Source organism: Dermacentor variabilis, chromosome 1 (assembly GCF_050947875.1).
Source record: "Dermacentor variabilis isolate Ectoservices chromosome 1, ASM5094787v1, whole genome shotgun sequence".
Lineage (NCBI taxonomy): Eukaryota > Metazoa > Arthropoda > Arachnida > Ixodida > Ixodidae > Dermacentor > Dermacentor variabilis.
Genome location: NC_134568.1, coordinates 127025153 through 127043999, shown reverse-complemented (window position 1 = coordinate 127043999; position 18847 = coordinate 127025153). Strand labels below are relative to the sequence as shown.

At 46.8% G+C, this 18847-nt stretch overlaps 1 protein-coding gene across 1 annotated transcript in view; it reads left to right on the top strand.

The window, feature by feature from the left end:
• The window catches only part of tyn (trynity), a 52028-nt gene that overhangs the window by 9754 nt on the left and 23427 nt on the right, over positions 1-18847 (top strand). The window contains exons 5-6 of the mRNA XM_075694678.1: positions 6718-6952; positions 11737-11871. Coding sequence (XP_075550793.1) covers positions 6718-6952; positions 11737-11871 — 370 coding nt within the window. The remainder of the gene's footprint in view (positions 1-6717; positions 6953-11736; positions 11872-18847) is intronic.

The following is an 18847-nucleotide window of genomic DNA, read 5'->3' as shown; positions in this document are numbered from 1 at the left end:
TCTGAGCTGTATGTACCCAATGATCGTGTTTTTTTTCCTCCTGAAATTGTTTTAATGAGAATACACAACAAATAGAGCGAGATTATTCAACCTTGCTATATGACGACTTGAATTCAGCGTTCACCTGCTGCCAGTGACTTCACCTTGACCTCATTATTCAGGTTAAAGTAAGGTCCTCAACTACAAACGTATTTATTTGTATTTCTCGAGCGTAAACTTATGTAACCATGTTCTGATACTTGTGTCAAATGTGTATCAATATTATGATGCTATAGCGAGTTGACTATAACGCTTTATTGCACTTGTTGAGAGGAAGGTTTCAATGGAAAAATAGGTTACGGCTTAGGTAAGCTGCACCTATACCTAAACTATACACGATACGTGTCAGAAGTTAAGGCAAGATATGTCCCTGCTATATACACGCGGCTGAAGCAGTACCTGCTGCAGTCCAGCCTGAAATATTGCATCGCGCACCTAATTTTTCTTTTGAAAAAATGCATTCCCGAGTGGGCAGCTCCGGCAGCTGGCAGCAGGCGTAGATTAGCGAGAACACTAGAAACGGGTTCGACTCGCTAAAAGATTGGTGAAAGCCGCGTGTGCGAGCGCGATGCGCAAGCTTAACAGAAGTAGCAGCCACCGCCTGGGTTAGAAAAGGTGTAACTTCTGCAAGCTCGAGGCGACAGAGACCGAAAAACCTTATAGCATCGTAGCAAAACAAAATAAGTTGAACAGAGCGGCCGTTGCGAATGGCAACGTGCCTCACCTTTGTGTGCGGCTGGACGATGTCGAAACACGGAGCTAGACTTTTATGACAATTCCCTTGAACTTTAGAACATAAACCTCTGCCGTAAAGTTGGTAACTAGGAAGTTAATTAATCCGAATAGTTCAATAAGTAAATAGATTCGCTTTGTTTTTTTTAACCACCGCCTGGGTTAGAAAAGGTGTAAGTTCTGCAAGCTCGAGGCGACAGAGACCGAAGAACCTTATAGCATCGTAGCAAAACAAAATAAGTTGAACAGAGCGGCGGTTGCGAATGGCAACGTGCCTCACCTTTGTATGCGGCTGGAAGTGTCGAAACACGGAGGCGACAGAGACCGAAAAGCCTTATAGCATCGTAGCAAAACAAAATAAGTTGAACAGAGCGGCGGTTGCGAATGGCAACGTGCCTCACCTTTGTACGCGACTGGAAGTGTCGAAACACGGAGCTAGACTTCTATTACGATTCTCTTGAACTTTAGAACATAAAACTCTGCCGTAAAGTTGGTAACTAGGAAGTTAATTAATCCGAATAGTTCAATAAGTAAATAGATTCGCTTTGTTTTTTATATTGAGAATGATGCCCACCTGTGCAGATAATGCATATGTAGTGACTTAATTCAAGTACGCTCTCTAGGCTTTTAAATAACAAAGTTTTCGAAGTAAACAGAAAAAAAGCACACGCACACAAATAGAAATGTCTAACATCGTAAATTACAAATAGAGCAGGAAACGACATTCGTTATATCATTATGCCATGTGTGCTTCGACTCGACGGGAACACTACATCGAGTTGGTGCGGTATAGCGCAGCAGAATGAAATTAATAAGTGACATGAGTGACATATTTTTCTAGACCGAGCACGATTCCCGCAAAAGCTTCGCAGAAGCATTGGAACGGGAATTTTGCGCCATGTGCTTCAGTGATGTGTCACTATCTTATATCCGATAGGGTTCTGGCTTTTTCAGTATTTATTTCTGGTGGAATCGGGCAAATGCTTTTCGGCGTTTACATATATTCGAAACTTCGGTGTTTATTAAACTTTACTTATCTTTGACATCTCAATTATCTGAAATTCGGGCTTGTAGTCTTTAGAATCGTTGAGAGGTATAAAAGCTAATATCAAGGGGAAAAAAAAGTTAAGAATGGTGACAGTAATTTTTATCAGGCTGACATATCTTCAATCGGGCACATGCTTCTGCACATTTCAACTCGAACACGTCCAACACGAGCCCTAAGATACAGGGCGGCATGCACTACAGCTTAGCTGCTGCTAGGCGGTCGCACATAGCGAGGCTTCGCAGGTCCTTAACCAGGGAGTGTTCTGCTTGTAGGATACGGAATCGGGACATAACAGTTTCATCAGCTGAAGTCATTCAACTTTGTGACGGCTTCTATCAACATACCTTTCTAATGCCATGTTGTGCTTCCGGAGCACTTGAGCGTATATCGTCAAAGACCTGCTACCAAAAGCGCAACGATCTTCTCACGTTACCGGCACTTTTCCTATTCTGGCGTTAATTGAATCGGGGATCGCACCTCCTTTCATTATATTTCACCATAGGTGTAATAATTCCTTATTCTGTTTTTTTTTACCCACACTACTCTGGCGTTAATTGAATCGGGGATCGCACCTCCTTTCATTATATTTCACCATAGGTGTAATAATTCCTTATTCTGTTTTTTTTTACCCACACTACTCAGCGTTATGGCCGGAAACTTGCTTCGAAAGCAACATTCTTTTTCGGCGCCATCATTTATATTCCAAAAATAGTGGATGATATTAATTGTTTTTTCACCATCTTGATTCCATAGACCACGGCGTTTAAATAAAGAAAGAAACAACAACAATAATAATAAAACAGTAGGCAAAATTTATTGCCGAATATTCTTGCAATATCTTTTTTTCAGCCTTAACACTGAACATGCTACATTAATGATTATCCCCCTTGTGGTTCATACAGTGCTGCTCAAGCGGATCAATGGCCAGATTGCAGCCGCTCAAAGTCCTGCCTGTAGACTGTGGAAGAACACGCACTGCAATGCCTCATGCAGTCCAAATAGACGAATACTTGTGAACTTGTAGAGAACATTGTAGAGAAACGAAGGCAGCACTAAGCACGGGGGTAAATAGATAGATAGATAGATAGATAGATAGATAGATAGATAGATAGATAGATAGATAGATAGATAGATAGATAGATAGATAGATAGATAGATAGATAGATAGATAGATAGATAGAAAATGCTCTGCGCTGCAAATAGAGGAAGCCCGCGAATACAGCTCGCATCACAGCCCAGTGTTGTCCGACGGTGACTCATCGGCGCCGTGTTCGCGCATCGCAGAACGCGAGTGCGAGCTTAACCGAGCGAGCGGGCACGCGTGTTTCCGTATCGGACGTCTCGGCGAGGGACAACGGACGATCTTGACCGTCAGGGGCGGCTGGACAAGAACGCTTCCTTTTTAGCCACTGACGCGGCGTTTCACACCGCTTCAGTTCACCGCACACCTTTTTCGGCGGCAGAGTACCACGCACAAAAGACGGCTGGGGGCAGCCGCGTCCGGCGCAACCGATCAACACGAGCCGGAAGGCGTTTAGGTCAAGAGAGAGCGTGAAATAACGGTGCACGGCGCCACCGGCCCGTGGGCAGCGCGCAAACACTCCGAGCTATTCGGTGGCTGCCGTCCCACCGCTTCGACACCAGTTGACCGTGTCAAGAAGCAGTCTCTTCACCAGCGCGGCGCCGTCCCCGCCTCACGTTGTAATCGCTGCAACTCCCACTCATCCGCGTGGCTGGTTCCGTCGCTTCGCACTCTCGCGAACCGCGGCACTTTCTTCTCCCGAGATAGAACGTGGATCGATCCCTCGGGCTTTCTTGAACGAAGCAATCCGCGTGTCTAGACAGGTGTACTGTCGGTGAGAACAATGGAAAAAGCCGCTGCTAGCGTTCCGAATCCGAGCATTGCCATGCACGACGTTGTACCGAGAAGTAGGATAACGATCTAAACGTAGACTTTTATCCTTTGCTTAAAGATGTGGGAATGGTCTTCGCCCAGAGCAAATTATTGCCGACGCAGAAAAACAGTGCTGGTACTTTGAAACAGACACCGCAATACTTCTAAAGAAAAAAAAAAAAGAAAGTAGAAAGAGGTCTAGCAAAGAAAGGAACTGTAACGTACGGCTAACCAGAGCCAGGTTTTTGGTTGCCAACTTTCTCATCTGTTATCGCTGATGTCGGCTACAATGACAATTGCATTCTCATGTTAAGATGGAGCGCAACCAAATTATAGAGGTCAGAACTGAACTGTATAGCATAGAAGAGCTCTACTTTGGCACAGAACTGTGAATTCGAGTCCTTAATGTCTACACTGAGGCAAGCTGAGCGCCTACCGACGCTCGTTTGTGCACTTTAAATTATTGCAAACGTGGTTATCGTTGCTCCATGTTCTGTAAGTTAACGTGAATGCGGAAATTCTGTTCTATTCATTGCGCAGAGAGGTCAATAACTGCCGAACTCAGAGGTGTCCCGTTTACGTCGTTATTATTTTTCTTTTTGGAAATGGGAATAACATGTTATGTGGGCAGCAGCACCTCGATAACACAGCTTTGAAGTAAATCTCAGAATGTAGAAGGCAATGATACCAATTGCCGAGACACTTTCTCTCTTTCTTTCTTTTTCTCTTTCTTTCTTTCTTTCTTTCTTAGCCTCCGAAAGCGCGCATGACACTAATGTGGCGGCTCTGTTATGCACGGTTGGTGGCGTATTTGGTACCCACCCTGCCGAGTTCGTCCCGGGGAGAGCACCACACCGGCTGCTCTTGCAAGGAAATTTATTCAAACACCACGTTCTCAACTGACTGTTTGAATAAAACGTCTTATCAGTCCTACTATTGTAGTGGCAGCCTTCATTGCCATTTCACATGCATTCAAGATTGGTCTGAATACCGACTGATTGATCGATTATATGGGGTTTAATGTCTCAAAGCAATACTGGAGCTATGAGAGACACCGCATTGGAAGGCTCCATATTAGTTTGGCTACCTGGTGTTCTTTAACGGGCAGCTAAGTTTACGAACGCGAGTGTTTATGCATTACGCCTCCATGGAAATGCTGCCGCCTTGGCCGAGAATCGAGCCCACGACCTCGTGCTCAGCAGCGAAATTATATAGTCACCGCGTCAGCGCGACGGTTCTCAAAAAAGAAGCAGTGCATGATGCAACAACCTCTCGTATAAATCGCATCGGAAGATAATTTTTTTTTTCCGTGAGCAGAAACTAAATAACCCAAAGGCTGTCGCCAGTGCAATTTGTTCACGCCAAGTGGGAAGACATTGCAGTTATTATTTCCTTCCAGCTCCCAATGATCTTCAGTCCACAAAGAACAACGCTTTGCGCCACTTTCGTCAGACTGGACAACTGACCCTTACTTTTGATAGTAAAATCCTCAAATCCTGGTCCCAGGCGACGTGAGCTTGAGTTACCTTAAAAGCACTGGTGCGTTTTTGTTTCTTTTTCAAACATCTGGACTGCGTCAAATGCTGTGACCGCTGTCAGGATGAGCGTTGTCACGATGACCATTGTCAGAATGACCACTAATCGTTTTTGTGTGGACGTAACATTTTCGTATCCTCGTTTCTTTTATTCTCATCTTTTTTAAAACCTTTTATCTTACCCCCAGTGCAGAGTATCTAACCAGATAGTTCTTCTGGATTACCTCTCTGTATTTCATCTCTTACTTTCTGTCTGTGCACCATCCGAAGAGCTAATACATCTCTCACGCGAACTTCACTTTTCGGCTCTCTCAAGATACGGAGAGGTTCTTGCACCGCTTAGGCCCACTTAGCTAAAATCCATGGGCGAGAGGTTCATCTGTTAGTTGGATACCCGCCGGGGTGCCGCAGTGGCTATGGCGTTGCGCTAATAAGCCGGATGGCGCGGGATCGAATCCCGGCCGCGGCGGTCGTATTCCGATGGGGGTGAGATGCAAAAACGCCCGCGTGTACCGTGCATTGGGTGCACATTATGAGCCACGTCAAAATTAATTCGGAGTCCTTCACTATGGCATGCTTCATGATCAAATCATGGATTTTGGTACGTAAAACTTTAGAACATAATACATGTTTCATTGTTCTGTTAATGAGGTTGAGAGGCGACAATAACGGCACGTTTGCTCTTTCCGCGATGCGCCAGCAGTTCCCGGAGATTATTGCGTGCCAACATCAAGAAAGCGCGCTGCCCTGAGCGGTGAGCCTAAAATGAACAGCTTGTTTTCCCACCGTGAGACTGCTTGATATTGCTGCTATCCCGTGCACGAAGGTGCCTTGTCACATGGTAATTTTCACATTTCGCGGGCTATCCGGCTATCTCTCTTCGCAAGAAAAATACACGCCCCAATGTGTACTGAAAGATATATATTTGCCCCTGAATACACACACGCAAAAGGAAGGCACATTGACGACAGCATTTTGCTGTTGTGTGCATCGCTGGAGAAATCTCATTTTGACCGATCTGCTACAGCTCTTCAATTAATGTCATGACAACAAGAACAGCAATAACAAAATTAGCCAGTTACCTTTATTTAGCTAAAAGTATATCAGGACTAAAGAATACCGGCGGTTTCTGAACAAGAATTCCTTGGTCTTGTTCACGTAGAATAATAGGTCGCCTTTTTTTTTTCTTTATATAGCTGGACACCCCTGTATATTCCAAGAAAGCGGCGTAACCACCTGTCATATCATATACATACATAAGCCGTGTGGCGGCGCTGTCGTTACCAGTACCGGGTTGATAGAATAGCGTAAAATGTTTGCAATGCCACCCGAAAAATGTATCAGCGCTGATGACCACATAGCTCCGCCAAGCGCACTTATGTTCAGTCCGGGCGTGAGTGCTATTAGCCTGGAAAACCTTGCGCGTATTCACCGGCATTGCATGCATTCCCGTGACTGGTGTCGCACAGGTGAACAGCAAGTCGGAGTGCCTGCGCGCCTGCACGGTGGACAACGACTTCGTATGCCGCTCGGTGCTGTACAAGCCGAGCCAGGACGGCGCCATGCAGGGCTCGTGCTCCGTTTTCCACGTCGACCATCTCATGCTGCCCGACGGGCCGGCCACGTTCGCGGGCTCCAGCCCGCCGCTGCCGCTGCTGGACACTGGCGAGACCAAGGGCATCTACTTGGAGTCACGCTGCACCAGTGAGTGTCCCGCTATGGCCCACGCTGCTGCGCCATGAGTCGACTCCCCCGAATTCGGCTTTTCGCTTAATTCGAACACTGAAAGGTCCCGGCGAGAAACCGTGCATTGTTGTGGAAGGAAGAATCGTTTAGTTCCAACTCGAAAGCATGCCGCTTCGGTTAACTCGATCCCTAGCGACTCGCAACGGTGGTGCCTCCTCAAGCGCGCACCAGTTACTGTAAGCTTGAAAACACGATAAATTCAGCACACGATGCTACTACTTCCCTAGGCGTGAAGGTCGTTTATATAAATTTATTTTTATCTCTTAGTGGCCGAATCTCCTACCGCCCATGATGCCGTTCACGCCTGTATTGTGTCGAGTCACGCTGAGGCAGTATTTAAACATGTCGGCGCTCTTCGCTTCATGCGGGTTGCGTCACGCTTCCATAGGAAGAAACCAAATGACATGACAGAGTACTTCAAGCAAAAAGAAAAAAAAAGGAATTCCTTCATTTTGTTGCCATTTGTTAAGTTGCCTTTTCGGACAATTGGACCAAATCTTGCGGTTACGCAAGGGTCAAGTAAACGGGACTGTACGAATGTGACAGCGTCAGCACGGGGCAGATGCGTCCATCTCACAGGCACGCGATATCCACACCGTTTTTCGCAATCGTAACGCGCCATGGTACCGGTAACCGGTAGCCGCATGTAACCAGTAACCGCATGCAACAAGCTCATATTCGGCCGAGAAATCATGCAGCATGGATATCGCACAGCGTGGCATGGACTCGTGGACGCCGCCGAACACGAGGCTAAAAAAGCATCGCAAATAAGTTTCACGTTGCTATTGTTTGAGCGTGGCCCCCTCAACGACAAATAGGTCCCCCTCGTGTTCGGCACGGCTCGGTCGGAAGTTTATCTACGGCTGATTGTTTCAGGTCACGTAACACAGCAGCTAATTTAAACTGTGTTCCAATACAACCAACCAAACAAACAAGCAAATCGGACTTGAGTAACGACAGTGCAACCGGAATATCGTGACTCAGCAAAATACTGCTTGAATGCTATGTTACGCAATCTTTGGAGTGCTCCAAGCGTGCTCTGAAATGACTACTCGAGGGTGCTATTAGTCTTTAGGGCTCTAGACGACGCGGTCGCTATTGGCTTAAGGATAGCGTCTACCGCATATTATCCGTGACCTTAAACGGTAGCCTGAAGAGGAAGCTTTAGCTCGGGCCCAACTCCGACGCGGCCCATTCAAATACATGTAAAACGCAAAAACGCTTTTCTGAGATAACCTCTGGACTGACTTTAATAAAATTTGTTGCATTGGAGAGGGGAATTTAAATTCTAGTGACTGCTGGAAGCGGAATTTCGATTAAGGCCTGAATTTTGTGAAAAGAATTTTCGAAAATTCGAAAGTTCGACAAAAGAATAGAAGCACGAAGTTTACATATTAATATCTCTGCATCAAAAACAGGGGCCGTATAACGTAAAGCTAATCCAATATGTCTTTATTCCAATCTCCTGACGTCAAATTTGCGTAAGCGCCGACGCAAGCATCGGGCAGTCACCCGCAGGGTTGTCTGAACAAACCAATCAAATGCTCCCCTCGTTCATAGAAGGTCGTTTTTGTTTGCTTGAAAAACGAATAACATTGCCTGCACTGAGCGGCTTGTCTTATCTAATTGGCTCAAAAGATTCGTGGAGCATGCTCAAGTGGAGAGGGATTCCATGGGGCCGAGCCACTGCACTGAATATCGATAACCGGATGAAGAGGGTGGTGCTGGAGTCTGCGATTGGTCCGCTTTCTCTTACTTAGCTTGCGGTGGCTCGTCGACAATCGCGGCGACATGCAACGGAAGCTTAAGAATGACGCTAAAACGGATCCTCAGCAAATAAGACTTGGCAGAACGAGGTCGTAAACGTGCCGAAAGTTCTCTATAACGTTACATGGCCACGCAAAAAGTTTTATTACACGCAAATAAGCCCATGCTCTCCGGCAGGGGTGAGTAGCCAGTGCCGGAGCGATCGGCGGCAGCCATGTTTTATTCCTTTCGGAACGGGGCAGCCGGCAGCTATTCAGAGGAAAATTAAGTTTTGTTCGGCATATTAATGCATCTTTAACGCGTACGCGTCACTTTGACGCAGTAAGTTTTTGCGGTTTTGTGGCGTGGCGTGAGAGGCAGGTGAAGTGGGTGCAGCCCGAAAACTTTTGACCAATAACCGAGGGCTAATGGCAAAAAGGCGTCGAATCAGAAATAACTATTTTTGTTTTGTTCAGTAAAATTATGCATAATCAGTGTGTACACGTCATATCAGAAGGGGGGCTATCGCGGTTATCGGGACGTCGCGTGACAGACAGGTGAAGTGGGGGCGGTCCAAAAAAGTTTTTGACCAATCGCGGTGGGCTGATTGCAGAATTGGAATAGAAAAGTTTGGAATAGTTTTACGTTATAGCGCCCCAGGTATCGCGATTCCGTAAACGGCATCCATTAGACCATTCAAATCGAATAAATTTGATATGTCAAGTTATATCTAAAGTGAAGTTTTTACGTTCTTTACAAGGGTTCTGCAAAAGCTGTATTTCCATATTATTGAATTTTTTAAGATTCATGTGTAACATATCACTTTTGTCCGCTTTAGATTTAATATCAGATGCAATTGACAGAATTACGTTATCGTTTTTCCTTGCTGAGTTAGAGAGTTGTAAACTTGATAGTTTCGTGTTCGGAAAATTTTCGATTTTTGGCAATTTTTACTAAAACATTGATGATGTAAATAAGAAATTTGAAACAAAGACTAGCTAGATATAAAGTTTTTCTTTTAAATGTAACAAATCTCGTCAAATTTGGTGCAGTGGTTGCCGAAAAAAACGAGTTCTCCTTTTACATGTATTTAGATAGGGGCATCCTAGCTGAAGCTTCCTCTTAAATAGCTTAGTATGGAATTTTATGGAAGCTAGAACTAGAGAAAAAGGAAATACATCAGAAAAATGATAGAATAATTCCTAAGCTTTTGTGCAGCTTGCCTCAGGAAGTTGACTTTGTTCTAGAAGTACAGAGCCGTTGTTGATTTGTTTATAAATTCTGCATAGAGGATGTCATGCAAGAACCAGCCGGTGGTATAGACGTTAGCCTTGCGAGGACGCCAGCAATAATGTAGGTTTAAGGATGGTCTTGGGCAGGATACCATTATAAAAGCTTTGTTTGCAACGCCAAGAGCTCACAACCTCTGCTCACAACATGTGGCCTTTCCGAACGAATAGAGAGCAAATAAATAAATAAATAAATAAAACGAAAAGAACGTCCATAATGCACAGTCTCGTTTTATCCTTCGTTTCTTGCCACCTTTGTCTTGCTACGGCCGACGCGAAGCTAGAGCTTGTGGCTGGAGCGCCGCGAAACGCGGCTCACTGCAATCAAATGCATTAGGAAGAGAATGGCTGCGCTGCTCTCTCCTTGAGTGAAGCCGCGGGTTTGGACGTTTAGTACTTGCTGCTCACAGCTAGTCCTACGGAGCACGAGCAGTTAATCGTTGGGCGCTGATGCGATTAAGAAGGACGACAGGACATCACATAAATAATCCGACTTGTCCACTTGCCACTCTGGATCCTCGCGATGGCGCAATACTATGATTAAGAAAACGATATTGAACGAACGTAGCTTTTGTGACTTTAGTGCTGGCGTTGTAGAGAAACTTGACCCCAAGCAATGTTTAAATCATGCCTTACGTGACCGCGGGTGCTCGCTGTGCCTGTCGTCATTGCCCTGAAATTGCTCAGACGATGTATCTGCTCTCTTTGCCAACTGCAGCAGCACGTGAAGTCAACGTAACACGCGTGACAGAAATAAAGTGTTGCTTCTTCCCTATACAGCTTCTTTAGCGAAGTGCTCTTTGCGCGATGTGTTGATTCAAAGGACGGCTGTTTGCGCATTCTTTGCGAATTAAATGTTGCGCTCCAGGGACGTTACTGAAGAGAGACGTTACTGAAAACACACAGAGACAATAACGTGCCATACAACGCAAGTACTATATGGAACGTTGTTTCGTGATACATACATTAACTTCATCAACTTCGACTCATATAATGAGCATATTGAACATTGCGACGCTGGAAAGGCAAGGGTCTCAGTTAGTCAAGTTGTTGCAATATTGTATTTGGTTTTGTAAAGTTGACTTTCTATACGGTAGTCGCAATGTGAGGGCGGTGAAAAACCAAATAAATGAAAGAATATCGTGAGTGCAAGAAGCTCTCGTTAGCGTTAAAAAGAAATGGCCCCATAAGGTGGTTAGAGCAAATTATGAGCTCACCATTATGACATGCCTAATAGCCAGTGGTGTTCGCTGGCCCAGCGGAAGACTGGCCGTGACAATTTCTGTCATGATTACTCTCTTGCCTAGTAATTAATGCCAACATAACTGTATCATTACTGTGGTGCGGAGGCTGCCAGTCAGACTAATACCAGTGGTTCGCCGAAGCCTCGTCAAAGGTGGGTGAAGTGCACACAAATAACGCAAAGAAAAGCAAAAGAATGAACGCCCGTCAAAGGGCCTTTATGGCGCATTCAAGTGTGCAGCGCGTACCCGGGCGGGGACAATCGCTGCGTGTAAGGTCGCTGCTGACCCGGCCGGCGTACTAGAACAAGCGGCAGTGGCGGTGGCGGCAGGGCACTGCTACCCCGTTCACGTGCTGGTCAAGTGGCCGCCACCGCGGCTGCTGCTTTATGTGCGTGCAGCCTGGCGCCGCCGCATGCGCGTTGGCTGACGCGATGCATGTCTCCCCTTCGCGTGTCGCTTGCAGACAGCACGAGGCAGTACACGGCCAAGCCGGGCACGCTCAAGAGTCCGCCAAGCGAAACGAGGACGTCAACCAAGTCGCCCGTCTTCGCCGACTCGCCTGACCCTTCGTGCGACGCGTACGGGGTGTGCTACGACGGTGAGCCTGTGTCTTCGTCCCGCAATTAGGTGGCTCCCTTTGGACGACCTTGTCCGTAGCCGTGCTTAAGAGGTTGGTGTAAAGAACGCCGGGCCTGCACAAGCACGAAGCGCTCTCTTCGACCGCGTAGCAGCGGTCAGTTTCACAGCTCAGTCAAAAGCTGGCTGGAGAAGAATAAATGTAAGTTCTCCTTAAGAGCGTGGATAGGACAGTACCGTCTTACTACGCGTGATAATCATGTGTGTTGTCAGTTTGTGCGCACGACGAGTGCAGTTCCGTGTGGCATGTCCAGGAATATTGGACATTGCCCCTGCGGCCATCTCTTGAACTTCACCGCAGTGCATCAGCGTAACTCAATGAACAGAATTTTCAAAAACTCCTGTTTAAAGATATCGGCTGACGTTCAGCAACTTTAAATTAACAACGAGAGGTACTCCCTTCTAATAACATACGCATTTAGGACGCTTATATTGTTGTTTGTTTCGAGTCGGATGAAAAAGTAGATTGCGTGGTTGATTTGAAGTGAGAGAGAAAGATCAAAAGCAAAGAAAGCTAAGGCAGGGAGGTCAACCAGACGAGCCTCCGATTTGCTACCCTACACTTGGGATAAGAGAAAGGAGAAATGGAAAGAGAAAAAGAGTGAGATAGTGAGCACTGCATGCACGCGGCAGGATGCATAGGGGGGAATCTATACGGTCACTCAGGCCGGTGCACTTCAAAAACTGCACTACTAGCTGCATGAATGGCGGCTTGCCCCAGCGAAGAATGTGGCCACGGTCCCAGTGTTTCTTTGCTCAAGAAAGGGTGCGGAGCCCAGGCGATTTAAAGTTGTTTGGAGAGAGAGGCATCGGACGTTGCAGCGAAGAACACGTGGATTCCGATTTGCTCTGTTAGTGTTCTGACATTTTGTAATAGACTCTTGAGAGTGCTTTGTGTTTTGAGTAATATTGTTGTTGTCGTTGTTGATGCTGTTGTTTATCATGCCTAATGATTTTGGGATAGCCGGCCTTACTTGTGCCCAAACTTCCCCCCTTTTTTCTCACATTTCACCACGAAGAAGGTACACAACATGTGTTGAATGAAAAGAGAGAGAGAGAGAGAGAGAGAGAGAGAGAGAGAGAGAGATAAATATAAGAGAGGAAAGGCAGGGAGGTCAACCAGACGAGCGTCCGGTTTGCTACCCTACTCTGGGGATACGAGAGAGGGGAAATGGAAAGAGAGAGAGAGGAGATAGAGAGAGCACAGTTTCGCGCACATATGAAGGTCCGCACCGAGGCTACACACGGCTGCCGCTGTCCTCTCAGTAGTTTTCCCAACTTCTTGTGGCCCTTCTGAATTTAGATCAGCTGATAAAGAAGTCGGCATCTGACAAAAGTGGAAATAAGGGGAAAATTGTTATGAAGTCGAAAACAAAACAAAACCGCGCACAGCGTTTATTCAGCTATGTGTAAAAATATGGCATATGGTGCATTTGATGTTAGATAGACTGACAGTTATTCCTGAATATTTATTAGAAGTCATCTTATAATACAAGCATTGCCGATGTTGTAAAAAGTAAATATATGTAAAAATACCATATCACTCATTAATTTCATCACTCACTAATTTTATGCAAGTCTGGTGGTATTCAAGCACATGACGTAGTATACATGATTGGAGGGCACAGTGAACTTTATTTAAGGAAGTTTTGAACGAAATAGACGACGGGCTACGGCATCGTCCTCTTCAAGTTGTCGCACAATGCAAGTTGCACACTTTGCCGGTTAAAATTTTACAATCCTTCATTTTTTCGTGGTAACTACGAAGCTTGAATTTCTTTTGGAAAGCATATTTAGCGCCAGCAAACAAGGACGGAAGGGAGACGAGAAGGGAGCGCATTGTGGTGTCGTCTCCCTTCCGTCCTTGTTTGTTGGCGCTATATGCTTTCCAAGTCAGTTTACCAACACGCCCAACAAATGGCAATGTTGAATTTCTTTTCTAGATCACAAATGTCAAGAAAATTCGTGACCAAGGGTATTTGACTTCTTTTCATCCATAATATAACCTTTCGCTTTCATTGCAACTATGCGATTATTTGCAAGGTATATGCAAACACAGAAAGTAAATCATTGCGAGTCAAGGGTGATCCTGACGTATTTGTCGCATTACAACAGTAGTCTTACTCAGTTCATTCCATCACAGAAAGCACTTCATTGCATCTAGTCCACTTATGTGATTCACGTATGCGGTACAGCCGTTACAAAAGTCTACAACTGTGTGCATATTCAAACGTAGTTAAACTTGAAACGGGTCCTCCTGACGTAATGTTGAAATCGCAGCATTGAATTTGAATTGAACTGTTTTATGTGCCAAAACCACGATTTGACTACGAGGCACGTTGTACTGGGGGACTGTGGATTAATTTTTACCACGAGGGGATATTTAACGCAACACCGTAGCCGTTAAGCCACCGCGGCGGTTGAAATCACTCCACTCTCAGGACAGCAACACACGACGGAAGACGCTGCAGTCAGGCCAGGTACAGCCGCTTCGCGTCGTACATAGAGACTCAACAAAACCGCTGCTGTTCTCGGCAGCACGAACGCACGTGTAGAGGTAGTCGAGCCACCGCATAGGGAGTGTTCCATCTTGATTATGCGTAATCACGTCGGTCGGCTCGCGTCCGGCATGCCGCAGGATCTGGCAGGAAACGCGCCCGCGTGCACGTCGGACCTTCTCTGGGAGTCTTCGCGTGCCACCGCATCGCGAGCAGGGGCCACCGGGGACGCCGTGCCCCGATCAGCAAAGCGCGCCGACCGGAACAGTAGCCAGCGGCGGCCCCGAGCGCACGGTCGGCGAAAGAAAGAGTACCGTTCGATTGCTTTGTCGCTGTCCAGCGCCCGGCGCCGCGGACAATGCGCCGCCCGACTGTGTGGGCGCGCCAGCGTAGCGGGGCGGCCGGTTGCGTAGCAAACCGCTGCGAACACCGGCCGACCATCCATCACAGCGCTCGGAACGAGAGCGGCTGCATACGGAAGCAGTCGACAAAGGCCAGACGTTTACGCGCTTGACCGACATCGCATTGGAGGGCAGTGGCGCGGCGCGGCCGCTTCCAGAGAAGGTCCAGGAAACCGCCGCGCATCCGAGACGCTACTCGCCATTCTCGAGGCGCGAGTTGTATGGTCGCCCCCCGCCGGAGAAAGGTGAAACTCGCCGACCCTAACGTCCATTGTTCGGCGCCGCTGGGTGCTACTCTTCCGCCTGGATCCTCCTACACTTCAAACGCTCGAGTGTGCCTAGTTACTTCCCACATCTCGCTCCTCCGCTCTTTACTTTTTAGATTTCTTTAATTTTTTATTTATATTGCCTCCAGACTTCTTAAAGTACAGGGAGGTGAAGTTATGAACCCGAGCAACTGATGCGTCAAAGGTATTGCTAGAGCCGATACACCGCGTGGCTCGAATCGTAATATACGACCGTGACCAATCGGGCTGGGGCGTCCAATTTTTTTCCCCCCGGAACCGAAGGCCACAGAAATCTTCCAGCCCGTTTAAAGTAGTTCTTTAAGTGGCTTGGAAGAAGGAAGGTTCCCTATTTTTTAGGAAGATAGCGGAAGTGATCGTAGAAGGAATATCATTGTGCTCGCCCTTATCAAGAGCAAGAAGAGGAAAGAAGAACGTGTCCCAGGCTTTAAACGTTTATGGTATACAAGAGAGAGAGAGAGAGAGAGAGAGGAGAGAGAGAGGTCATAAGGGAAAGGCAGGGAGGTTAACGAGGCTGAGCCCGGTAGGTTACCCTGCACTGGGGAAGTGGGAAAGGGGATTGAAAGAGGAGACGCAAGAAACAAGGTCGCAATCTCCACTGTTACGCTCACGAGCGTACACCACTGAATCATTCAGAGGCGGTCATACAGGCTGGCGTATTTCAAGAAACGCACCAGCGCCTTTGTGGCCCATTAAAACAGTTGTCTGTTGGCCCAAAATGAGCTGCGGCCTCATTTCGACCCCAGCAGAGTGCTAAATTGCTCTTGTCTGGGTGCATATGTTAAAACAGCCCTAGGTGGTCGAAATTAAATCGTAGGCGAAATTGAACTGCCTGTAGCCGTTAACTGTCTGTGTCACGAAGAAAAATGCAAGCTATGATGCTTGTCGACGGAAGAATGGTGGTGAAAGGTGTATGGCATAGAGAAGTACTACACATATATGATTATAGTCACCCCTGACGAAGACAAGCCCCCTTGTCGAAACGTTGGCTTCGGCGACATTGCTTGTTCGACCACTGTTAATCACTTCTACAACTCTTGTGTCACAGTGGCACTTACAATTTCTGGGATAAGATAGACTGCCCTGCGAGGACAAGAAGCACGACAGCAACTTCAAAACATTTCTAGTAGGTGATGGCAAGTCGGCGTGGTTCCTCAGGAATGAAAACGCAGCCGCTTAGTTCCGCTGCTAAAACCAGGAATATCACCGCTGCAACTGGCAATCATGTTGACTTATAGCACTCGACAGCTATATAAATCATGGAACCAATGATCCCCATGCGTCTAGATTGGTACCTTGAACAATACAAAGTTTATCCTGGAAGTTACCCAGTTCATCGAATGACAACGCTATCGATCTAGTGTCCTCTATAGACCAGCAAAAAATCTGGGTAGCGACTGTCAGTGGAGCTTTTCTTCGACGTGAAGGCTGCTAGGACAACATTTCCCATGAAGCCATTCTAGGCATGCTTAATACAGTTGAACTGGGAAGACACGCATTTCGAATGTCACCGCTGCAACTGGCAATCATGTCGACTTATAGCACTCGACAGCTATATAAATCATGGAACCAGTGATCCCCATGCGTTTAGATTGGTACCTTGAACAATACAAAGTTTATCCTGGAAGTTACCCAGTTCATCGAATGACAACGCTATCGATCTAGTGTCCTCTATAGACCAGCAAGAAATCTGGGTAGCGACTGTCAGTGGAGCTTTTCCTCGACGTGAAGGCTGCTAGGACAACATTTCCCATGAAGCCATTCTAGGCGTGCTTATTACAGTTGAACTGGGAAGACACGCATTTCGATGGATCCGAAGCTACCTTACACGAAGACGCTTGTTTGTGCTTACTAAAGGTGGCCCGACCACCGACCACTACACATATCGTGGCACCCCTTAAGTCAGTGTTTTAAGCCATATTCTTTTCAGCCTCGCGTTTCTCGGGCTGGACGAATCGCTACCGGAAACAGTCAGTGTCTCGATATACGCCGATGACATCTGTGTCGGGGCTTCGGCAGTGACGCACCTGCAGATTCGTGCAACGCTATAGGAGACAGCAACGCAGACATCTGGCTATCTTCGCAAGCAAGACTATAACGCTCTCGATGAAAACATGCGCGTTAGTCACTTTCATGCGAAAAGCGACGACTTGTTATTCTGTATGTATGAATGGCCAGCCTATCTCCTACAAGAGTACTCATCAGCTTTTAGGTGTTATTGTTGACCGAGACTACTCCTGGAGTCCTCATGTAGCGCACTTGAGAATAAACTCACATCTATTGTCCCCTGCAGTCTTCAAGTTCATCGCTGGTAAAACATGGACACCATCAGCGGGCTCCATGCTACTGCTGTGCTGAGCGCTTTTAACTGAATTTTTGCGCTATAGTTCTTCCGTGCTCTCCAAAATCTGCAAGTCAGACCTCTGAGCTCTTTAGATCATGCAAGCACAGGCACTCCGTGTTTTCCTCAGGCTTCCGCGGAGCACTTCTACAGCCGGAACTGTTATAATGGATTGAGGCCATTTGATCAGGACTTACATTACCACCGATACGCTGAGGGCACATAGTCGACATATTTTACGGATGTAATCGAAACATCTTGCTTGTCTGGCCAGAACGGCGGCTACAGGCGTCATTATTCACCGTCGCCAGCACCCATCGTGACTCTCTTCCTTCGGGCTTCACGCCCTAAGCACGTCCATCGTCAGCGTTGTGGTGTCAACAACAACCTGAAGTGTACCTTTCCATCCCAGGGATACGAACGAAGGCGAACGTGCATATCTTTGCCTAGAGGCAAGCAACTCAGGATTATCTGCATGCTTTATACTTTGACAGAGTCCACATATACACGGATGGTTCTTCTACTGAGACCAATTCCACCGGCGCAGTGGTTATCCCGTTGAGATCCATCAGCCTTAACTGCAGGATTTCTCCCGTCACAACATCGACATATTCGGAGCTTGTTGCCCTCTAAGGCACTATCTGCTATAGCAACCACAAATCGGCTAATTCGCGGGCAATATTCTGCGATTCAAAGGCGTCCCTACAGTGTCATTTATGAGTTACTCGTCACGGGTCCTGTGAACAATTCGTGCCAGACATACGAGAAATGTACGACCACATGATCGCGAAAGGACAAAACCTCGTATTTCTGTGGTAGCCAGGTCATTTCACTATCTCCGCCAACCAACTCACCAACGAAGCTGCTAGAAAAGCACATGAAGGAAGAAACCTGGTCTCCATACATTTATCGAAGACTGAAGCAGCCCGCCAGCTAAGCAAGCAAGCGCATAATTTAACATTGCATAAGTGACACACCTGAGTTTAGTCCCCATAGATTGAATTCACTCGACCTTTCTATGCAACTGCGCTTGTTGCCTTGTCTTCGCCGAAGTGAAGGAAGTATGGGATCGGTTACGCCTGAGCGTTGTATTCACAAATGCATACTCAATATTGACTGGAATGACCGGTAACGCCGAATGTGAAGACTGTACGTGGCTGCGAAGAAACTGTAGAGTATCATTTTTGCTAGTTCTTGTTTTCTGAAAATGAAAGGCTTGCCTTTTGCACTGCTCTAAACGAGCTAGACGGAAGCCTTTTCTCCTTGGACCCGATCTTGGGACCATGATCTCACATATCACTGCTACAAAAAGACACAAAAGTGCCGATACGATTTCTTAAGGCAACCGGACTGGGCGGCCGTCTGCGATACAGCGTTGATTAATTTTCACTGT